The sequence below is a fragment of the Prionailurus bengalensis genome, chromosome A2, assembly GCF_016509475.1.
Source record: "Prionailurus bengalensis isolate Pbe53 chromosome A2, Fcat_Pben_1.1_paternal_pri, whole genome shotgun sequence".
Lineage (NCBI taxonomy): Eukaryota > Metazoa > Chordata > Mammalia > Carnivora > Felidae > Prionailurus > Prionailurus bengalensis.
The window spans coordinates 90,837,322-90,860,687 of record NC_057348.1 but is presented as its reverse complement, the minus strand read 5'-3'; the positions used below and the strand labels follow the sequence as shown (position 1 = coordinate 90,860,687).

At 39.3% G+C, this 23,366-nt stretch overlaps 2 protein-coding genes across 5 annotated transcripts in view; one reads left to right on the top strand and one right to left on the bottom strand.

Annotated features, from left to right (window-relative positions):
* Positions 1-2,517, bottom strand: part of RUNDC3B (RUN domain containing 3B) — a 154,959-nt gene extending 152,442 nt beyond the window's left edge. For all 4 annotated transcript variants that reach the window (XM_043588759.1, XM_043588761.1, XM_043588760.1 and 1 more), the window contains exon 1: positions 1,953-2,517. In XM_043588759.1, coding sequence (XP_043444694.1) covers positions 1,953-2,074 — 122 coding nt within the window. In that variant the 5' untranslated portion in view covers positions 2,075-2,517. The remainder of the gene's footprint in view (positions 1-1,952) is intronic.
* ABCB1 (ATP binding cassette subfamily B member 1) overlaps positions 1-23,366 on the top strand; it is a 234,397-nt gene that overhangs the window by 67,746 nt on the left and 143,285 nt on the right. The gene's annotated exons all lie outside the window — the stretch shown is intronic.

Here is a 23,366-nt window from a genome sequence, read left to right as displayed (position 1 = left end):
CAAATGCATAAATATTGATTTGTTCATTTTGCTGAATTAGGGGCAGAGCTACTTAAAGCATACAAAGGGCCTATAGTGACTTTTTTTCCCAAAAAGTAAAAGCCTTTTAGACAAAGCCTATCAAACAGATCCCATTACTATTGAGATGGATGTAATTTATATAAACTATCGCCTCTTCGGACATAAAGAACAACCTTAGTAGTAAATCCACATAAATACATGTTGAAAAACTGAAATGTATTTTAGCTACAATACTAAACTTACAAGTAAATTATAACTAAGGTCAGCACTGATACTCATTCACAATCGAAAATAATTATGCAAATAAAATTAATGAAAATACAGCTAGCCCAAACAGCTGTCCACACAAATCAGTGTGATATAACTGAAATTTCTTATCCATAACTTAAAATGTTATTTAAGGTTGAGATACAAGCCCTTTTTTCAGGCCTCGGCCTCTGATGAGGGAGATGAACATTAAATAACCTAAAATCGGCCATGACAAAAATGGAGAAGCAAAAGAAATAGCACCCACCACTGAATTTATTCATTCAATAAATACTTCCTGAGCATCAGATGCTATAGTAGGAAGGTTTTAAAAAAGTAAAAAAATACAATTGAGCAAAAAGCTCTCCTGTGAAATTTAACTCTGATGGAGCTTTTATAAAATACGCTACCCCAAGAAGCGCTGTATATGTTGGATCCTGCTTGAGATGACTGTCTTTTAGAAAAATAAAATAATCTCTAATGTAGATAAAATAAAAACTAAGAAATCAGCCTTGCTTATTGTTCTGTTTTTCCCAACTTAAAAAAAAAAAAGATTTATCTGGATTTAAATACATTTAAAACCTGTCTTCCTCAAAAGGTTGCATCCTAGACAGCACAAATGGTAAATTAAACCAATTCCACATTATAATATGGTTTACAGCTCTAAGTGCAGTAACAGCGAGGCAGGTCTTCCTGCTATATAGGCAAACATCTGTAACAGTCCAAATTAAAAACAACAAGTCGCTCAAAGTTATTGAATATAAGTCCTAGTATAAATATCTGTATCTGTATAATGCATAAGATGCCAGACACATGTTACACAGGAAGAAATATACAGACAGAAATTGCAAGGAAGGGAAAGGTGTGATCATTCCCTAATTCTTAGAGGATTACCGATAGTTGCTGCGGAGGTGTTTGGTGAAAAATCAGTTATTTCTGAATACTAGATTTATAGATACTAATTATTCCTTTTTATGTTTCTATATGTTCCAGAGTAAAGGAATACTACATTTACAATTAGAAAACATTGAAGGAGAGGCAGACGTGGAATAAATCATTGACATGAAGCCTCGGTATCTTCCACAGTCCCACTCTTAAAAACAACTGCAGAAACTGCACTAGCACTGCAATTCAAAAGTGGAGAGAAAACACACACACACACACACACACACACACACACACACACACAGCAGGCTTGTTGTAGTAGACACTCAATATTGGTGGAATGAAATGACTGAATACATATGTAAACAAGCCAAAACAAAACCAAAATGCATTCCGATTTTGAGACAACACAGTAAATAATCACAGTGACGACGATTTTACCAAAAGCTAGTTGACAGCTTAATGTGCAGTAAATGAAAGAGCACTTCCTCCCTGCCCTCCTCGTTTACTCTGACACTAGAAGGCACATTCAAAACAAATCCTCCCCCAGCCCCGCCCCAAGCCTTCTCCTCGCTTGCTTCCAGTGCTGAAACTGACGGAAAGTCCCCGGCCTCAGCGGTGCCCAGACCCCGGCCCCTTTCAGGGCGCTCGCGCCGGCGGACACGCCCGGTGCGGCAGAGACTGGGGCTACAGCCCCGGGTCTGCGGGACCCCCAGGGAGCACGCGCGCTCGCCCGAAGCCCGAAGCCTGGGGCGCCGGCGGCCCCCTCCCCTCGCAGCGCTCTGCGGGCCGCGCCGTACCTGCACACGGTGATCAGGTTCCTCCTCTCCACCGCAGCATTGCGGGCGCTCAGGCTCTTCTTGCCGCCGCCGCCGCCCCCGCAGCGGCTCCCGCTCAGGCCCCCCAGGCTTCGGGAGGCCATGGCAGGCTGACCCCGGCGCCCCTTTTGTCTAGTGCTACCCTTCCTCTCCACCCCCCCCCCCCACCTGCTCCGTAACGCTCTTGTTCGTTTTGCGACCGTGGGAGGACACTGTAGGGTCGTGGAAGGAGCAGGGACCGACGGAGGATGTGGAAGACCGCGGGGTAACCGGTACCCGGGCACTGACGGCTCACGCTCCGCACCCAAGCCCAACACACACACACACACACTCACTCGCACACACGCGCGCACCTCCCCCGCCCTCGCGCGCGCCGCCGACCTCGGGCGGCGCGTGCGGGGCGGCGTTGGGCGCTCCCCTGCTTCCTGAGGGACCTCGGCTGCCAGCACGCGCGCGTTCCCGCTGGCCCTCACGCCCTACCGCCCGCCTTCGGCCGCCACTCGCGCCCCAGCTGCGGCGGCCACGGTGAAGCCACGGACCTGGCGCGCGCAGCCCCGCCCGCCCTGCACCTATCAGACTAACGCAGTCCACCTGGAGCCAATCGCGGCACGCGAGGGGCGGGGCCGGCCGCGTGGCCTTTTTAATGCAGCGTGCTGGAGCACCTCCCCGGCGCGTGGGCAGCTGTCAAGACGCCGGGCTCGTGCTCGCAGCACGCGTGCCGCAGGCAGCCAGCACGCATCGGAGCGGCGTCGCAGTTTGCCCGGGGATTGTGGGATGCGGGACGCCGGAGAGCCCCAGGCAGAATGCCGACCCTTGCAGAAAGCCTGGCTTTAACCACTAGGATCCCTAGCAGTTGATCTTTTTCCTGCCCTTAACCTCTTCTAAGGTCCTCGGTCCCGAAAATGAAGCAGTCCGGCTGTCACACCCTACCTAGCACTTGACTCTCAGGAATGGAGCAGGGTTTTTTTGGGGTTTTTTTGTCCTAATTTTTTCCCCTGGCCTGGAAAACAGAGACAAATAGCCCCAGGGAGGGAAAATGCCCGTGGAATATCCCTCTTGAGCGTCTCATGATGGAATTTCTTGACCATCCACTCCACATCGCTCCTACCCTAGACCCAGCATGTCCTGTAGCCAGGACTGACCAGCGCGGTGCTAATGTGCGGTCTTGCTCCTTCCCGCTTCTCCTGGCCTGGGCAGCGACTCCGGGGTTGCGTGGGGAACAGTGAATCTAGGGAGGGTTGGCCCTTGGCTCTTCTGGGCTGCTCCCTGAGAAGGGTACCGCTCTTGTCGCGCGTGTTTGGAATCTAGCGCCCACTTTGCAAAACTTCACCCCCTGGCCTTACCAGCAGGAAGGTCTTGGCCTCTACCTGGTTCTCCCGTACTCACCTATGTGGCGGTCCATCTCCCTTGGCATCAATATGCTCAGATTTAAAGTGAAATCCGTTAATAACTACGGGCCTTGTGGAACCTTCCCTGCATAGAACAAGTACTCAATAAACGTTCATTAAATGTAACTTCAAGTTACATTTGGCATTATTTTGCTGAAATTTTACAATTTTAGTGTCCCCCAAATCCATATAACTTCCACCTTTAATTTTGAAGTTTCTGTCAAAGATGATTGTTACAGAATACATCGTTTAGTGTAAATGGATATCTGGCCTTCATGTATATTATACAAAGGAGGTATTGTTACTTTATGCCGAACACTTTAAAAAGAGTTTTGTATAATAAAACTGTAGATTACTAATATCTGAGTTTGTAAAAAAAAAAAGTCTCTATAGATAAAGGCGAAGACAGCCCTTTCAGCTACTAACTCTAATCATAATAGAATAAAAATCTGTGTAGAAAAAAAATACTTGTCTTAACTAACTTACTGCAATAAACATTCACACATTAAAATTATAAAAAATAACTTAGACTTTAAACTTTATATTTCTAAAATAATAAAAGCAGGAGGGTTTTCTAGGTCAGTGCACTTGTCTCCAAACATTTCTTGTCTGCTCTCTGCCAACATGGAAGCTTTTAAGGAAGTTGCCATTCTAGAAGCTCTGACTTAACTTGTCCCCTCTTGCTAGACCAACGGTGAATTCAGAAGTAGCCATAAGGAAATAGATACACTAGCTATGCATGCAGTCATTGCAAAATATTTGCACTGGCAATGACAAACACTGCTCAAACTGATTTTTTTGTTGTTTAAAAACAAGTGAAAACTGCATAAGGAAAAGAGTGGAAAGCTATCAGTTATCAAGAAAATTCCTAGACCCCTATGCTGGTTTGTCCCACAGGAAGGAGAGGACACACAAGTCCTTAACATTTATCAAGAAGACAAAACTAAGTGGTTTTGTCAAATACTGGAAAGTGAGGTGTTGTTATTCTTAAAATTGGCTCTCTAGCTTCGAGTACATTTTCATATTGTTTGTACTACAAATTTTTGCTTACAACTGAAGACTTACTAAAACTCCATCTTAGATGATCAGGTAATAAAGTTTCTTCAAACGCTACTTGTTCAGCGAATTCGGTTGACACAGGTATTTGCTGAAAAGATTTCTTGTTAAGAAAGAACTTTTTTTTTTTTTGTATGTACAACGAGTCATTAAACTGCCACATGGGGGCCTTATCTGATAATGCTTTTTCTTGATTATCCTGAGCAATGTGTCCTGGGCCTCATTCTTTCTTTACATGACTAATCTGGAAATAATCAATTATATCTGCTACAAAATATAATACTACTATAAAGTCACATGAGTTTTTATACTGCTTCTTAAACTTTCATCAAAACCAGTTACAGTCTTTATTTTATTTATTTGAGCACTTGAACATAGGTTAGAGATGTAAAAAGACTCACAATAAAAATAATGAAAAAAGCAAATGCCTAATTTAAAGTATAAAAATGCTGTTTGACACACACACACACACACACACACACACAAACCAGCATCCATTCTTGATAAAAACCCTCAACAAAGTAGGGAATGATGGAACGTACCTCAACATCATAAAGCCCATATGCAAAAGACCCACAGCTAATATCCTCAGTGGGGAAAAACTGAGAGCTTTTCCCCTATAGTCAGGACCAAGACAGGGATGTTAACTTTCATCATTACTATTCAACATACTATTGGAAATCTTAGCCTCAGCAATCAGACAACAAAAAGGCATCCAAATCAGCAAGAAAGGAGTCAAACTTTCATTATTTGCAGACAACATAATACTCTATGTAGAAAACCTGAAAGACCCCACCAAAAAATTTTTGGAATACATGAATTCAACAAAGTCACAGGATTCAAAATCAATGTACATAAATCTGTTGCCTTTCTATACACCAATAACAAAGCAGCAGAAAAAGAAATGAAGGAATCAGTCCCATTTACAAGTACACCAAAAACAATAACAAACTTAAGAATAAACCTAAACAAAGAGGTGAAAGATCTGTACTCTGAAAAACTATTGAACATTTATGAAAGAAATCGAAGAGGACACAAAGAAATGGGAAAAAATTTCCATGCTCGTGGATTGGTTAGAAGAATAGACATTGTTAAAATGTCTATACTACCCAAAGCATTCTACACATGTAATCCAATCCTGATCACCAGCATTTTTAACAAAACTAGAACAAACAATCCTAAAGTTTGTATGGATCCACAAAAGACCCTGAATAGCCAAAACAGTCCTGAAAAAGAAAAGCAAAGCAGGAGGCATCACAATTCCAGATTTCAAGCTATATTACAAAGCTGTAGTCATCTAGACAGTATGTACTGGCACAAAAATAGACACATAGATCAATGGAACAGAATAGAAAGCCCAGAAATGGCCCCACAACTATATGGTCAACTAATCTTTGACAAAGCAGGAAAGAATATCCAATGGAAAAAAGACAGTCTCCTCAGCAGAAGGTGTTGGGAAAACCAAACAGCAACATGCAGAAGAATGAGCCTGGACCACTTTCTTACACCATACACAAAAATAAATTTGAAATGGATGAAAGACCTAAATTTGAGACAAGAAACCATCAAAATCTAGAGGAGAACGTAGGCAGCAACCTCTTTGACCTCGACCATAGCAACTTGTTACTAGACACATTGTTGGAGGCAAGGGAAACCAAAACAAATATGAACAATTGGGACTTCATCAAGATAAAAAGCTTCTGCACAGAGAAGGAAATCATCAACAGAACTAAAAGGCAACCTATGGAATGGGAGAAGATATTTACAAATGACATATCGGATAAAGGACTAGTGTCCGAAATCTATAAAGAACTTATCAAACTCAACACCCAAAAAACAAATAATCCAATGAAGAAATGGCAGAAGATATGAATAGAATTTTTTCCAAAGAAGACAACCTGATGGCTAACAGACACATGACAAGATATTCAACATCATTTATCATCAGAGAAATACAAATCAAAACCATGATGAGATACCACCTCACACCTATCAGAATGGCTAAAATTAACAACACAGGAAACAACATATGTTGATGAGACTGCAGAGAAAGGGGTACCCTTTTACACTGTTGGTGGGAATGCAAACTGGTACAGCCACTCTGGAAAGTGTGGAGGTTCCTCAAAAAGTTAAAAATAAAACTATCCTACAAAGTATTTACCCAAAGGATACAAAAATATAGATTTGAAGGGGTACATGTACCCCAATGTTGATAGCAGCATTATCACCAATAGCCAAACTATGGAAACAACCCAAGTGTCCATAGACTGATGAATGGATAAAGAAGATGTGATATACAATGGAATATTACTCAGCCATCAAAAGAATGAACTCTTGCCATTTGCAACAATGTGGATGGATTTAGAGGGTATTATGCTAAGTGAAGTAAGTCAGAGAAAAACAAATATCATATGATTTCACTCATATGTGGAATTTAGGAAACAAAACAGGTGAACACAAGGAAAAAAGAGAGAGGGAAGCAAACCATAATAGAGTCTTAGTGATAGATGACAAATTGAGGGTTGATGGAGGGAGGAGGGTGGTGGATGGGCTAAGTAGGTGATAGGTATTAAGGAGGGCACTTGTGATGAGCACTGGGTACTATATGTAAGTGATGAATCACTAAATTCTACTTCTAAAACCAGCATTACAGTGTATGTTAACTACCTTGAATTTAAATAAAAATTTGGAAGAAAAAAAAGTATGAGAATGCTGTAGAACTGAATGGGCAGACCATACTTATTCACCATTTTCCCAACCTCCTCTTTCTCCCCATCAAGAAAGACAATAGTACAACTGTAGCATACAAAACACCCTCAAATTTAAAATGCTATGAGCAGGAAAGATTATCAAACCATTGTTTATTTTAATTTCAAAGAAGAAGTGGACTTTCTAAGCATGCTCAGACACAGCAATCATAAAGAAAAGATTGATAAATTGTAAGACACAAAATTTTTAAAACATCCCCCAAACAAGAGAGGGGATGTGAAGACAAAAGCAGAGGGTAGAGAGGAAAGAAGACAGTACACTGCTGGCTTTGAGGATAGAGGAAGGGGGCAGGAGCCCAAGGGAGCACAGGAGACTTCTGGATGCTGGAAAAGCAGTCCTCATATACAAATGCACTGGGTAGCAGTGGAGACCCATGGGGCCAATCAGGCTTGGAAGCAACAATGCAGAGAAAACTCCTCAGATGCAGGCCTTGGACACAAACTCCTTCCTGCTAGCATACTCCTGTGGAGGCTTCAGCCATGTAGGAGGAGCAGCTACTTTTCATTCTCATAAAGCTTTGCTATGAATGGAGCATGTTGAGGGGACAAAGGGCCACTCCAAAGTGGAAAACACTGAAAAAGTTAAAGTCCTTTGACAGAACAGGCCAAAGGCAGACCAGGTCTTCTTTCTCCTCAGAAAACATCAGAGAAAGTGTGGCTATCCACAGTTGTCTCAGAGTTTCCATATCCTGCTCAGGAATTCCTGCAATAAAACAGAGTCTACTTTCACACATGGCTTATGAGACTCAGTCTCATCCATCTATGGTCTCTGTACTGTTTTCATTTGTCCCACAAGCCAGTCCTCAAAAATATTTATTGAACGAATCCAATAAATGAGCAAATCCAAAGTGGATAGACAAGTAAAAAGAACCAAATGTTGTCACAAAATATCACCGTTTTTCTTAGCATGAAGGTGCAGAGCTGACGGTGAGATGGAGATTGGAAAAGATCCCTTGTTCTTTTAATCTCCCTAGGAAGGACCTGAATAAACATATCCCTCCCTGCAGTCAGGCATCCTGGCAGGTGTCCTTGCGCCCAGAATAGAAAGGTGTGGCTGAGCTCTGTTGCTGCTGCTGTAATTGGTATGCAGGCAAATGCTCCCAGCTCCCAGCACTGCTCCCAGCACATTAGAAATCTGAGGGGGTGGGTGCTAATAACCCATAATCAGTGTTGGATTTGCCAACAGCCAAGAGAAAAATGAACCTTTAATTGAGCGAGATTTGGCATCAATCAATGATGTGACTTTAGTCAGGCAAAACTGACAAATTACTGAGTCAGCCATCCAACTGTGAGAATCATTCTCTACTGGGGTGAAGGATGCAAAATGTGGATAAATGGCCTATCTTTACCCACCCCAGGACCGTAATTCACTGTGAAAAAAAATCGTCTATATTCGTTTTTAAATTTTCCTGAGTTTCTTTTTTAAGTTATGTTTTGGCAGAGCTTAATTTATTTTGTAAACTCCAAGCCCCTTTACAGAAGCATTGTGTTTCATTTTATGCTGATGGTCATTTCCAAGTGACAACTGAATAGAATTCAATTAGCAGATATCTAGCCAGAGAGCTGAAAGAAGGAGCTCGAAGTAACAATAGCAGGTCTGAGAATTCTCTCAGGATGGTGGTGATGGGTCAGCAAGGTTTTGGATCTTCTTGAATTTTCATATAAACAGAGCTACTAAGCAGCCAAACCAAGAAACCCGGCTGTGGACAACATTTACCACAAAACTAGGTGATGAGATATTCCTATGAACCCCAAATGCAAACAAGTTGGGATAAACCACCAAGAGCAGCAAGCCCTGGGCTCTCTCCAGCAGCTGTGAGAAAGCAGAGGGAAGCCACAGGGCAGCTATAGACCTAGAACAGGAAAATCCAATATAGCCAATAGGTAGGTGAGAGCACTTACAGGCCTACGGGGAAACCATGCAGGTACTGGCAGGGGCTTTGCCCAATCCAGTCAGGCAGTGGGAGGGATCTGCAGTCAGCTGTGAGCTACAAACTTTCCAAATTGACCAACCAGGGCTCCCCTCCAGGACAAGACCCCACATGAGAGGAAACTGCTGGGAGTGGAATAAAACCTGAGCAGGATTGGTGCTTTAGACGGACAGATGGCGCACAAAAGCAGGTAAAAATTAAGCAGCAGACACTTGTGCTGATGACCCTCCCTCCTACCAGCTGCAGGCAACCAGGCTGGCTCTCTATTGCTCTGGGTTCATTACTTGGCTGCCCTATCTGGACACAGTTCTGCAACTCAACACTTGTCATTCTTTCAGACACAGTTTTGTATTCACCATCCCGGTTCATCATAATTTTCCTCAATTACTCCCAGTTCTGCCCATTAGAGTTAATAAAGAAGTCTCCTTCCTCTTCCATATGATGGGTTTCAAATATTTAACAACAGCTACACAAGCCCTCTAAAAGCATCTTTCTTTCAGGCCAAACATCTCTAGCTTCTTCAAAAGCTCCTTCTGGAATATGGCTTCCAGAATCCTGTCCTAGCCCCCTGCCTCTGGGCTTATTGAAGTTCAATTCATGGTTCATGCCGATCCTGGAACAAAAAAGCTTGTATTTAAATTCAGGAAGCTCCACCTCCTGGCTAGTCTATTACCCAGTCTGGGCCTCAGTTTTCTCATCTGTAATATGGGGATAATGTTACATTATATATTTATATTGAGAGTCAGTGAGATAATAAATATAGCGACTGTGAGAACTCTAGAGCATGGACAAAATATACATAACTGTTTGGGCACAATTTCTCAAAGTTGTACTATCACTGGTACTCCAACTTGTATTTCTATAAAGAGACCATTCTTGAAGTGATCTGTTGTGAAGAGGATGTGATGGGGCTATCTTTTCCCTTATTCTAGTCTCTAAGTTTTTATTAATACAGTTTGGGTTACATGAACTTGGAAGGCATATCACACTATTGGTCCTCACTGAGTTGGCAGTAAGCTGAGCAAGAGCCCCTCTATTGACTCTAGGTTTCTTAATTGTCTTAGACAAGGTCATAGTCATGTTACACAGCATTTTAATGAAGAGAGCTGCTGTCAGCCCCATATAGAGGACCTCTAATGATGAATTAGACCAGTCCATCATTCTTCCTCCGTCTTGGTCTTAAGGTATATTTTTTTCTGGAGGAGGGAATACACAGAAATCTCTGCACCTTTCTCATTTAAAAACATTTCTAAAAATCCATGAAGAAGTTTATCCATAAGCAAAGCCAAAGAAAAATGACAGACTAAGAAAACATACTTGAAATTAATATCATGGACAAAATGTTCATTTCCTTTATATACACAGTACTCCTGCAGATCAGTAAGCATTGTTTCAGTGGAACAATGAAGGTGGAAGCCAAATGAAGGTGGGGAGAGAAAGGGGAGTGGTACAGGGTAATATTAAATAGAGGGATGTTGGTATTTTATCCCTATTGTTGTGTTGTTGCCTTTCACCAAAGTAACCTGAGCACATTTTAAAGTTGACAGAATGAATCCACTAGGAAGGAAAGGTTAGTAATAGAGAGAAAAAAAGTGATCAGAAAAGAGAATGCAGAAAAGCAGTGGGATCCAAGGCACAGATGAATGGATTGAGCTTTGGTCAGAGGCACTAATTTGCAGTTATAACCAGAGAAAATGGTGGGAGTGTCCATGTAGATGTTAAGTAGTTTTGAACTTTTATTATTAGAAAGTCCAGGAGGTTCCCGTCTCATAGCTTCTGTGTTACCCACAAAATGAAAGATTCAAATAGTCCTTTCAAATAGTATGTAGTAGTAGAACAAATTCACTAATGAAACTTAGGACTCCTGGTCAGTGTTTGAGGATCCATTTGAATTTGGTGATGGTGAACTCACATTCAGATATATCCACCCTATCGAGTGACTTTCTTTGCCATTATTATTGTCTTATTCGTCTCAGGCTGCCATAATGAAATAACATAGTCTTGGTGGCTTTAAACAATGGAGATTTATTTTCTCAGTTCTAGATGCTGGGAACTCCAAAATCAAGGTGCCAGTCAATTTGGTTCCTGGTGAGAACTCTCTTTCTAGCTTATTGGTGGCTGCCATCTTCCTGTGTGCTCACATGACCTCTTCTTCGTATATAGAGGGTGCGGTTGGGGAGTGGGAGAGAGAGAGCAAGCTCTCTGGTGTCTTTTCTTAGAAGGGCACTAACCCCATCATTAGCACCTGCCCTAATGACCTTACCTAGCCCTAATTATGTCCAAAGGCTCCATATCCAAATATTATCTCGCTGAGGGTTAGGACCTCAATGTATGGATTTGGGGAGAAACAAAAGCATTCAGTTCAGAACAGCTGGACTGCTGGCATGCAGGTGATGAGAAAGACATTGATTTCAAGCAGGACTGATATTTTATGGGGTAAAAGGAAAAGACAGAAACACAAGGACGTTTGTATTAATAAGAGTATGACTCTAATGTACTTTAAATTTGATATAGAGGGAATGAAGAAAGAAGATAAGGAAGTGATTAGCTGAGGTAGAGAAGAAGGACCAAAGAACTGGCTGGTCTGTTGAGTTCAAAGAGTAGTCATAATGGATATAGGTAAACAAGCAAACTAGGAGAGAAGATTGGAGATTGTTGTCAGAGTGGAGGAGTGGATGGGTAGGTCTGGTGATGAAAGCAGGTAAGAAAAATTTAGAAGCCAGAGTATTGAATGGCCATTTATGTTGTTATGAAGTCACCCAGCATTGTGGCAGGATTTAGAATACACAGTAGCTGTTGTGTTATCTTACCTCCAATAATACAGGGGGAATAAGTGGGAGACTAATACATGACAGTATTGTCAAATTACCTAAACCTCAGGACTGAGAGCAAATTTTTTTGGTTTGCTTGCTTTTTACAAGACAGTGGAGAAATAATGGTTTAGAAGTGGCAATAGAAACCAGTCAGGCATACTTCTGGCTCTAAGTTATGAAAGGGATGAAAATATTTAAAAACAAAACAAAACTAAACAAAACAAAAATCTGTTTGAGAGTACAAGGGAAGCAGAGTCCTCAGGGGAGATCCAGGCTTCCGTTGAGGAAAGAGGGTGGAGATACCAAAGAGCAAAAATTGAGAGGTCATCATGGAGGGGGTGGCAGATAAGGTCAAGATCAAAGACATGTAAAACGTTGGTACAATAGGGCATGGATGGTGAGACTGGCATTACAGGCTTTGTTGAAGAGTCCCTGACAGATGTCACAATTTTTTTTTTAAGGCTTACTTAATGGCTGATCAAAACAAGGTGCATTTTGTCTTACAGTTTCTTTGAGGAGGGTAACATGGGCTCTTAGTTCAGAGGGCTTTTTTCTTTTTCTTTTGAAGCGGGTGTTAACAAAAAATTACAGACTCCAGACATTGCTTGAACTACATCAATTAATCTTCAGAGCCATTCTGTAGTAGGATATAGTCTCCCACTTACAAACAAGGAAACAGAGACTTGGAGAGGTTAAGTAACTTGCAGAAAATAACACAATAAATTGGAGAACCAAAATTAAAAGCTTCATTTATTAGAGGCAAATGGATCTATTAGATCCATTCTTTTTTTTAATTTTTTCATCCTTTTTTTTTTCCACAAAAGTATAAATGACACACAAAGTCACATTAGTTTCAGGTGTACAATACAGTGATTCCACAAGTTTATACATTAGGCTGTGCTCACCACAAATGGAGTTACCATCTGTCACCATGCAACCCTATTACAATATCATTGACTATATTCTCTATGTTGTACCTTTCTTATTCATTCCATAACTGGAAGCCTGTATCTCCCATTCCCCTTCGCCCATTTTGCCTATTCTCTCACCCTTTTTCCCTCTGGCAACCATCTGTTTGTTTTTTATATTTATGGGGCTGTTTCTGCTTTTGTTCATTTGTTCTGTTTTTTAGATTCCACATATAAGTGAAATCATATGGTATTTATCTTTCTCTGTCTGACCTGTTTCACTTAGCATAATACTCTCTAGGTCCATCCATGTTGTCACAAATGGCAAGATCTCATTCTTTTTTATGGCTAATATTCCATTCTCTTTATATGTATACCACATCTTCTTTTTCCATTTATTAACACTTCAGTTGCTTCCATATCTTGGCTATTGAAAATAATGCTGCAGTAAACATAAGGGTGCATCTACCTTTTTGAATTAGTGATTTCACTTCCTTTCATAGGTAAATACCCAGTAGTGGACTTATTAGTGCATATGGTATTTCTGTTTTTAATTTTTTGAGGAACCTCCATACTGTTTTTACTAGATTCATTCTTTTTCCTAACATGTTTGCCACCTAGTTCCAGATGAAACTTAAACACAAAACCTCTGCTTTGCACACATAGTGCTTAAGAATCAGGAAGAGTTGTATACAGTGACCAGTTGCATCACGTCTCCAGAGTCAAAAGCGGCAGTCCTCAAGCTTTCATAATGCTTTATAAGAAAAGTGGGATGGGGGAGCCTGGGTGGCTCAGTCGGTTGAGCATCCGACTTCGGCTCAGGTCACGGTCACATGGCTCCTGAGTTCAAGCCCTGCTCTGGACACTGTGCTGACAGCTCAGAGCCTGGAGCCTGCTTCTGCTTCTGTGTCTCCCTCTCTCTCTGCCCCTAACCCACTCACATTCTGTCTCTGTCTCTCTCAAAAATAAATAAACATTAAAAAAAAATTTAAAAGAAAAGTGGGATGAATTTCTTCATTGGAACTAGCAAGAAAGTCACCTGATCAATTTAGAGCATGGAGCAGTCTTTCCATTTCCCTCCTCCATCTTACCTTTCTCTTTGCACTAGAGCCTTAGCCTCATCTTGTACCAGATTGAATTGTTTTACACCAAAGAGAATGTTTTCAGCATTCTCCAGCACATTAACTTCATTTTTCACCCACTCCCCTCCTCTTCTATGGTTCTAATAAATACCATCAACATTTTTCAATGTCACCTTAATGTTGATAAAAACTCTTCTGAAACACCATAATAACAAAATAATATTCCATGGTATACTGGTATCGTAATGTATTCAATCAACCCCACATTTGTTGAACTTCCAGCATTTTTCCAATTATGTTATTACATACAGCATTAGCATTGCTAATCTGCATATCCATGATTACTGCTTTAAGAGAAATTGTTGCATACACTTTTTGATTTAGAAAGTATTGTTGAGTCAAAAAATATGAAATATTTTAATGGACACAAATTAAACTTTTCTCTAGAGATGTCTTACCAATTTACATTCCTACTAACAGTATGTAAGAATGTTTTCTTATACCCTTGCTCATTCTGGGGGCTATCATTCTTTTTGATATTGTTTCATAAAATAAGCAAAGAGCATTATCACATTTATACTTTAATTTTTGAATTAGTAGTAAAATTGCACATTAATTTCATGTGCTTATTGGTCACATATATTTTGTGTTTGGGTTTTGCCTATTTGAGTCCTTTGCTTAATATTTTCTAAGGAGCATCAGTCTTTTTTATAATGACTTATCATTTGGTCTACTGTATGGATAGCAACTACTTTTTCTAGTTCGTTGTTGCCTCTTTTGGGGTGCCTATAAAGTTATAGAGAGAGACATTGAAATGTTCCATATAAATGAAATTCATCCATCTTTTTTTTTACTGGATTTTCCTTTGGTGATTTTAGAAAAGCCTTTGCCACTTCCAAGGTTATACAGATATTTCATGGTTGCTGGTTTCTATCAAAAATTGTTCATCTATTGTTCTCATTTAAAAACATATTTCTGTAGAAATTTACATGCACTATGGCTAAAGGAGGACAGATACCATGTCATTGTGTTTAGCATCTTGTACATCTCTGTTAGTATTCAGTGAATACTTTTTGAATGAAAAAAAATATCTATATGGAATACATGAAGATGTGAAATTAGGATATACCTTTATTTTTTCCAAATGATTAGCCGTTTGTCCAATTCTGCATATTAAATGATCCATCTTTTCCCTACTGATTTGAAATATTAAATTCATCATGTAATAATTTTTAAATAGTAATTTGCACTTGCAATAAAGGTTTGTGTTACTGATAATAAATCCACAGAGACAACTAACATAAATATTTCACAGCAACTTTTTTCAAGATATATCTCCGGGAATACAGTTGAGATATATGTACTTAATTTTACTCAGAAGGATTCATGCTACATACAGTTGGTATATATTTTCACCACCTGTCACTATTTGTTTGTGTTTGTTTATAATGTTTTCTTCCTTTCAAATATTGTGTATCTTTTGCAGTCAAATTTACATATCTTCATTTTGCAGTTGCTGAGTTTTCATGCTTAGAAAAGCTTTCTGTTATGCTTAGGTTATTAAAATGTTTACCTAACTTTTGTGGGATGTTTATTTTCCCTTTTTTTTTTTTTTTGCATTTGTATGTTTGATAACTACAGAATTTAGCTGTAGGAATCAATTGGTGTAAAAGCCCAACTTTTCCAAATGGCCAATAGTTATCCAATAGTGATATTAAAAATGCATTATTTTCCACTGATATGAAATACTACCTTCATTAGGTACTAAATATTTGTATATTTTTGAGTCCATTGTTAGATCTCCTATTCTGATCCATTGATTTATCATTTGTGCACTGGTGATGCCAAAATTGAATAAGCAATGAAGCCTTACAATTCTTTTTTTTTTTTTCAGACACAATTATTTTATTATATCTCACAGTTTCACAGTTTGTGGGTCATGATTTCAGGCAGGGCTCAGCTGGGAGATACTTGAGCTTCATGTGATTTTGATGGCGGTCACTCATTGGTGTCAGCTGGCAGCCAGGCTGGTCTGAGGGTCCTAGGATGTCATCACTTGAATGATTGGCTCCCCGGGACAGCTGGGGGCTGGGCTGCACTGGACACTTCTCCCCTACTATGTAGTCTCAGGACCTTCCCATGTGGTCTCTCTAGCAGAGGGGCTGGTCTGCTACCCAGCTGTAAGAGACAGACTGTGTTGGTTTATTATTATTATTATTATTATTATTTTGCCTTACAATTCTTTTAAATACATAGTAGCACTAATATCTTTTAATTATTCCCTTTCAGAATGTTCTTGGGTAATTTTGGAATGCCTATTCTTTCACATAAACATAGAATCATTTTAGTAAGTTATCAGAAAGACTGAATTGTCCACGATGAAGTCAGTAGGTTATATTTTTGGATCTTGGAATAATAATTCTAAATTTTATCGGTTGGCATAAACATGCAAATGTAGCCAAGTAACAGAGAAGGCTTGCTTTATCAGATATTAAAATACTGAAGTATGTAAAAACATAAGATAAAATAGCAAAACACTCGCTCAAAAACAGAAAGATCAATAGTGAGGTTAGTGTAGTAACAGAAATCTCTTTACATCAGGAATTTTTTTTAATGGCTTAAAATATGTGAATACCAATTTTACAAATTCTACAAAGTAATTTTCTATAAGTTATATTGGGCAAAATATTCAAATGTAAGCTCTTAAAAATAATCATCTGGGGGGATATTTTGGCAAAAGCTAAACATCAGTGAGAAATGGGTTACTCACAAACTTCTGAATAAGATTTTAAGCCATGATGTCACAGTTGTAAAAAAATATCTTGCTTTAATCCTTCCTGAAGATAGACTGAATGAGACTTTTTCTCCTTAAAACAATTTTCAAGAAAATTCTTCCTGAGAGATCCTTAAAGTCAAGAAAATTAGAATACACTTTAGTACCAGTTTACTATACCCACAGCTGAATTTTGCTATTGCATGCTTAAAATATATCAAAATAACAATGATAGTAATGATTGCCCCTCTGAATTTTCAGGATCAATTTAATCATATATATTTATGTATTTATTTAGGTATATACTAATTTATGGCCATTAAGTTCTGTGTGTGGTGTTCAAAAATTGTGTCTTTCAAGTAATAAACCTAGCCAAGTATATTTACCTATGTCAGCCAATGAAACTAAGTAAGGAAAAGAAGAATTCTAAGGTCATCATTCAATTCTTTACCAAGCTTATGTTTAATTTATTGTGGTTCATATAATTGATCTTGAAAATGAGGTTAATATCCTGTCAGATATTGGTTGGCAGAATTTGGGATCTAATGCTTAACAGTTATATTATTTTGCTATTGTTATACAATCACCGCAAACTTAGTGGCCTAAAAATACCCATTTATTAACTCACTGTTCTATAGGTTAGACGTCTGATACAATGTGACAGAGCGCTCTGCTCTGGATCTCATAAGGTGTCAGCTAAGTTACGTTCTCATTTGGAGAATGAGATTCTGGGCAAAATCTACTTATAAATTCATTCAGGTTGTTGGCAGAATCCAGTTCCTTGCAGTTGTAGGAGTAAGGTCCCTGTTTAATTGCTGGTTGTTGGCTGGGGGTCACTCCCAACTCCCACTCCCATTTGGCTTCCTCCATCTTCAAATCAGCAACAACGCACTGAAACTCTCCCACACTTTGAAACTCTCACTTTCTCTTCTGCTACTAGCCAGAAAACTCTGCTTTGGTTTGGTCCACCTAGTTAATCACCCTATCTCAAAGTCACCTGATTAGTAACTATAATCATATTTGCAAAATCCCTCTTGTCATGTAAAGTAATATAATCAAAGGAGTAAAGTCAGGGAGCTGAGATCCTAAGGGCCATTTTAAGGATTTTGCCTACTACAGTGGTGAAAGAAGCAATTCATTCTTTAAAAAAATTTTTTTAATGTTTACTTACTTTTGAGACAGAGAGAGACAGAGCATGAACAGGGGAGGGGCAGAGAGAGAGGGAGACACAGAAACGGAAGCAGGCTCCAGGCTCTGAGCCATCAGCCCAGAGCTTGACTCGGGGCTCAAACTCACCGACCGTGAGATCGTGACCCGAGCTGAAGTCGGACGCTTAACCGACTGAGCCACCCAGGCGCCCCAGCAATTCATTCTTTAAAGACATTTATTTTGTTAAATGTTTGTTACTTGGTGTTGTCTTCCCTACTCCAAACCATTTCTATTGATATATTTTGTTAATTTTTATTTAATTTATTTTTTTAATTTACATCCAAATTAGTTAGCATATAGTGCAACAATGATTTCAGGAGTAGATTCCTTAATGCCCTTTATCCATTTAACCCATCCTCCCTCCCACAACCCCTCCAGTAACCCTCTGTTTGTTCTCTATTATTTAAGAGTCTCTTATGTTTTTGTCCCCCTCCCTGTTTTTATATTATTTTTGCTTCCCTTCCATTATGTTCATCTGTTTTGTATCTTAAAGTCCTCATATGAGTGAAGTCATAGGATATTTGTCTTTTCTGACTAATTTCACTTAGCATAATACCCTCTAGTTCCATCCATGGTAGTTGCAAATGGCAAGATTTCATTCTTTCTGATTGCCAAGTAATACTCCATTTTTTATATACCATATCTTCTTTATCCATTCATCCGTCGATGGACATTTGGGCTCTTTCCATACTTTGGCTATTGTTGATAGTGCTGCTCTAAACATTGGGGTGCATGTGCCCCTTTGAAACAGCATACCTGTATCCCTTGGGTAAATACCTAGTAGTGCAATTGCTGTGTCGTAGGGTAGTTCTATTTTTAATTTTTTGAGGAACCTCCATACTGTTTTCCAGAGTGGCTGCACCAGCTTGCATTCCCACCAATAATGCAAAAGAGATCCTCTTTCTCTGCATTCTCGCCAACATCTGTTGTTGCCTGAATTGTTAATGTTAGTCATTCTGACAGGTGTCAGGTGGTATCTCCTTGTGGTTTTGATTTGTATTTCCCTGATGATGAGTGATGTTGAGAATTTTTTCATGTGCCGGTTGGCCATCTGGATGTCTTCTTTAGAGAAGTGTCTATTCATGTCTTTTGCCCATTTCTTTACTGGATTGTTTGTTTTTTGGGTGTTGAGTTTGATAAGTTCTCTATAGACTTTGGATACTAACCCTTTATCTGATATGTCGTTTGCAAATATCTTCTCCCATTCTGTCGGTTGCCTTTTAGTTTTGCTGATTGTTTCCTTCGCTGTGCAGAAGCTTTTTATTTTGAGGAGGTCCCAATAGTTCATTTTTGCTTTTGTTTCCCTTGGCTCCAGAGACGTGTTGAGTAAGAAATCGCTGCAGCCAAGGTCAAAGAGGTTTTCGCCTGCTTCCTCCTTGAGGATTTTGATGGCTTCCTCTCTTACATTTAGGTCTTTCATCCTGTTTTGGTTTATTTTTGTGTATGGTGTAAGAAAGTGGTCCAGATTATTTTTCTGCATGTTGCTGTCCAGTTTTCCCAGCAGCACTTGCTGAAGAGACTGTCTTTATTTCATTGGATACTCTTTCCTGCTTTGTCAAGGATTAGTTGGCCACACGTTTGTGAGTCCATTTCTGGGTTTTCTATTCTGTTGCATTGATCTGAGTGTCTGTTCTTGGGCCAGTACCATACTGTACTTCATGATTACAGCTTTATAATACAGCTTGAAGTACAGTATTGTGATGCCTCCTGCTTTGGTTTTCTTTTTCAAGATTGCTTTGGCTATTCAGGGTCTTTTCTGGTTCCATACAAATTTTAGGATTGTTTGTTCTAGCTCTGTGAAGAATGCTGGTGTTATTTTGATAGGGATTGCATGGAATATGTAGATTGCTTTTGGTATTATTGACATTTTAACAATTTTGTTCTTCCTATCCAGGAGCATGAAATATTTTTCCATTTTTTGTGTGTCTTTTTCCATTTCTTTCATAGGCTTTCAATAGTTTTCAGTGTATAGATTTTTAACCTCTTTGGTTAAATTTATTCCTAGGTATTTTATAGGTTTTGGTGCAATTGTAAATGGGATTGATTCCTTGATTTCTCTTTCTGTCACTTCATTGTTGGTGTATAAGAATGCAACCGTTTTCTGTGTATTGATTTTATATGCCACCACTTTGCTGAATTCATGGATCAGTTCTAGCAGTTTTTGGGTGGAATCTTCTGGGTTTTCCATATAAAGTATCATGTCATCTGCAAAGAGTGAAAGTTTGACTTCATCCAGGCTTATTTGGGTGACTTTTATTTCTTTGTGTTGTCTGATTGCAGAGGCTAAGACTTCCAATACTATGTGGAATAACGTGGTGAGAGTGGACATCCCTGTCTTGTCCCTGACCTTGGGGGGAAGCTCTCAGTTTTTCCCCATTGATGATGATATTAGTGTTGGGTCTTTCACATATAGCTCACATAGATCTCAAGGTATCATCCTTATATCCCTAGTTTCTTTAGAGTTTTTATCAAGAAAGGATTCTGTATTTTGTCAAATGCTTTCTCTGCATGTATTGAGAGGATCATGTGGTTCTTTTACTTTCTTTTATTGATGTGATGAATCATGTTGATTGATTTGTAGATATTGAACCAGCCCTGCATCCCAGGTGTAAATCCCACTTGGTCGTGGTGCATAATTTTTTAAATGTATTGTTGGATCCGGTTGGCTAATATCTTGTTGAGGATTTTTGCATTCATGTTCATCAGGGAAATTGGTCTATAGTTCTCCTTTTTAGTGGGGTCTTTGTCTGGTTTTGGAATCAAGGTTCTGGCTTCATAGAAAGTTGGGAAGTCTTCCTTCCATTTCTATTTTTTAAAAGAGCTTCAAGAGAATAGGTGTTAACTCTTCTTTAAATGTTTGGCAGAATTCCCCTGGAAAGCCATCTGGACCTGGACGCTTGTTTTTTGGGAGATTTTTGATTACTAATTAGATTTCTTTACTGGTTATAGAAATCTTCTATTTCTTCATGTTTCAGTTTAGGTAGTTTATATGTTTCTAGGAATTGTCCATTTCTTCCAGATTGCCCATTTTATTGGTGCATACTTTCATTCTTGATTTTATTTATTTGGGTCTTTTCCTTTTTCTTTTTGATCAGACTGGCCAGGGGTTTATCAATTTTGTTAATTCTGTCAAAGAACCAGCTTCTGGTTTTATTGATCTGTTCTACTGGTTTTTTCTTTTTTTTGTTTTTTTGTTTTTTTGTTTTTTTTTTTTTGTTTTTGGTTTTTTTTTTTGTTTTTGGTTTCAATAGCATTGATTTCTGCTCTAATCTTTATTAATTCCTCTCTTCTGCTGGTTTGGGGTCTTATTTGCTGTTCTTTTTCCAGCTCTTTAAGGTGTAAGGTTAAGTTGTGTATCCGAGACATTTCTTCCTTCTTTAGGAAGGCTGGGATTGCTATATACTTCCCTCTTATGATCGCCTTTGCTGTGTCCCAGAGGTTTTGGGCTGTGGTGTTATCATTTTCATTGGCTTCCATTTACTTTTTAATTTCCTCTTTAACTTCTTGGTTAGCCCATTCATTCTTTAGTAGAATAGTCTTTAGTCTCCAAGTATTTGCTACCTTTCCAAATTTTTTTTGTGGTTGATTTTGAGTTTCATAGCATTGTGGTCTGAAAATATGCATGGTATGATCTCAATCTTTTTGTACTTGTTGAGGGCTGATTTGTATCCCAGTATGTGATCTATTTGGAGAAAGTCCCATGTGCACTGCAGAAGAATGTATATTCCTCTGCTTTAGGATGAAATGTTTGAATATGTCTGTTAAGTCCATCTGGTCCAGTATGTCATTCAAAGCCATTGTTTCCTTATTGATTTTGTGTTTATATGATCTATCCATTGTTGTAAATGGGGTGTTGAAGTCCCCTACTATTATGGTACTATTATCAATGAGTTTATGTTTGTGATTAATTGATTTATATAAGTGGGTTCTTCCACATTTGGCGCATAAATGTTTACAATTGTTAGGTCTTCTTGGTGGATAGACACCTTAATTATGATATAATGCCCTTCTCATCTCTTGTTACAGTCTTTATTTTAAAGTCTAGATTGTCTGATATAAGTATGGCTACTCCATCTTTCTTTTACTGACCATTAGCATGATAGAGTGTTCTCCATCCCCTTATTTTCAATCTGAAGGTGTCTTTAGGTCTAAAGTGGGCCTCTTGTAAACAGCATATAGATGGATCTTGTTTTTTATCCATTCTGTTACACTATGTCTTTTGATTGGAGCTCTTAGTCTACTAAGAGCAAGCAAAAACACAAGCAAAAACAGCTCCCTGCCCTCTGCAGCTTCTCTCTCCCCCAGTTCACCTCTCCGCACAACGTACCTGCTGAGTTCTGTGGTTCACGTTGTGCAGATTGTTGTGTTAATCCTCAAATCAGTTTTGTAGGTTTGCAGGGTGGTTTAGTGTTGATCTGGCTGTATTTCATAGACGTGAGACACAAAAAAAACTTCCATGCTGTTCCGCCATCTTGGCTCCTCCCCTCCACTGTTAATATTCTAGTAATAGAAATTTGATACAGCTAACTTCAAAGAGACCATCAACCCACTAGGGGTCTCCAAGCCTTAGGGAAACAACATTTGTCATTTTTGTTCATTCAGTACATACATTTTCATTGCTGTATTAGGGTTCTCCAGAGAAACAGAACCAATAGTGTGTGTGTGTGTGTGTGTGTGTGTGTGTGTATATATACATGTATATATGTATAGTATGTATTCACATGATAGATATAAGAGGAGATTCCTTATAGCAAGAGATTCATGCAATTATGGAGGCCAAGAAATCCCAGGATCTGTCATCTGCATGCTAGAGAACCAGGAAAACTAGCGGTAGAATTTAGTCCAAGTCTGAAAGCGTGAAAACCTTGGTGATGTAGGGATTTGGTGATGTAGGTCTGACTCTAAGGGTCCAAGAATCTGAGGTTTGATGGCATAAGTCCTGTTCTGAGTCCAAAGGCCTGAAGGCACGAGACAGTAGATGTTTCAGCTAACAGAGAAAGGTTAATTAACCCTTTCTCCCTTTTTTTGTTCTATTCAAGCCCTCAGCAGATGGGATGATACCCAAATCAGTGAGCATGATCTTCTTTACTCAGTCTACTGATCCACATGCAAATTTCTTCCACAGTCACCCCTACAGATGGCGCATCTAGAAATAATGTTTTAGGAGCTATCAAGGCATCCCTGAGACTAGTCAAGTTGACATGTAAAATTAATCATCAGAGTTGCCCATTTGGTGATAGACACTGTGCCAGGCTATGGGGGTGCAATGGTAAACAAAAGCTCCTGTTTTCCTCGAGTTTAAAGTTTAGATAAGAGAAAGAGATGCTGATACAAACTAATGAAATAAATACATATAGACTTGTGTAAACTTATGATAAATGCTCCAAAGGAGAGGAGAACATATAAAAGGGGAAGTTGGGAACAGGACTCCAGGAGGCACTGTCTCCATAGAATAAGATGTCAACAGT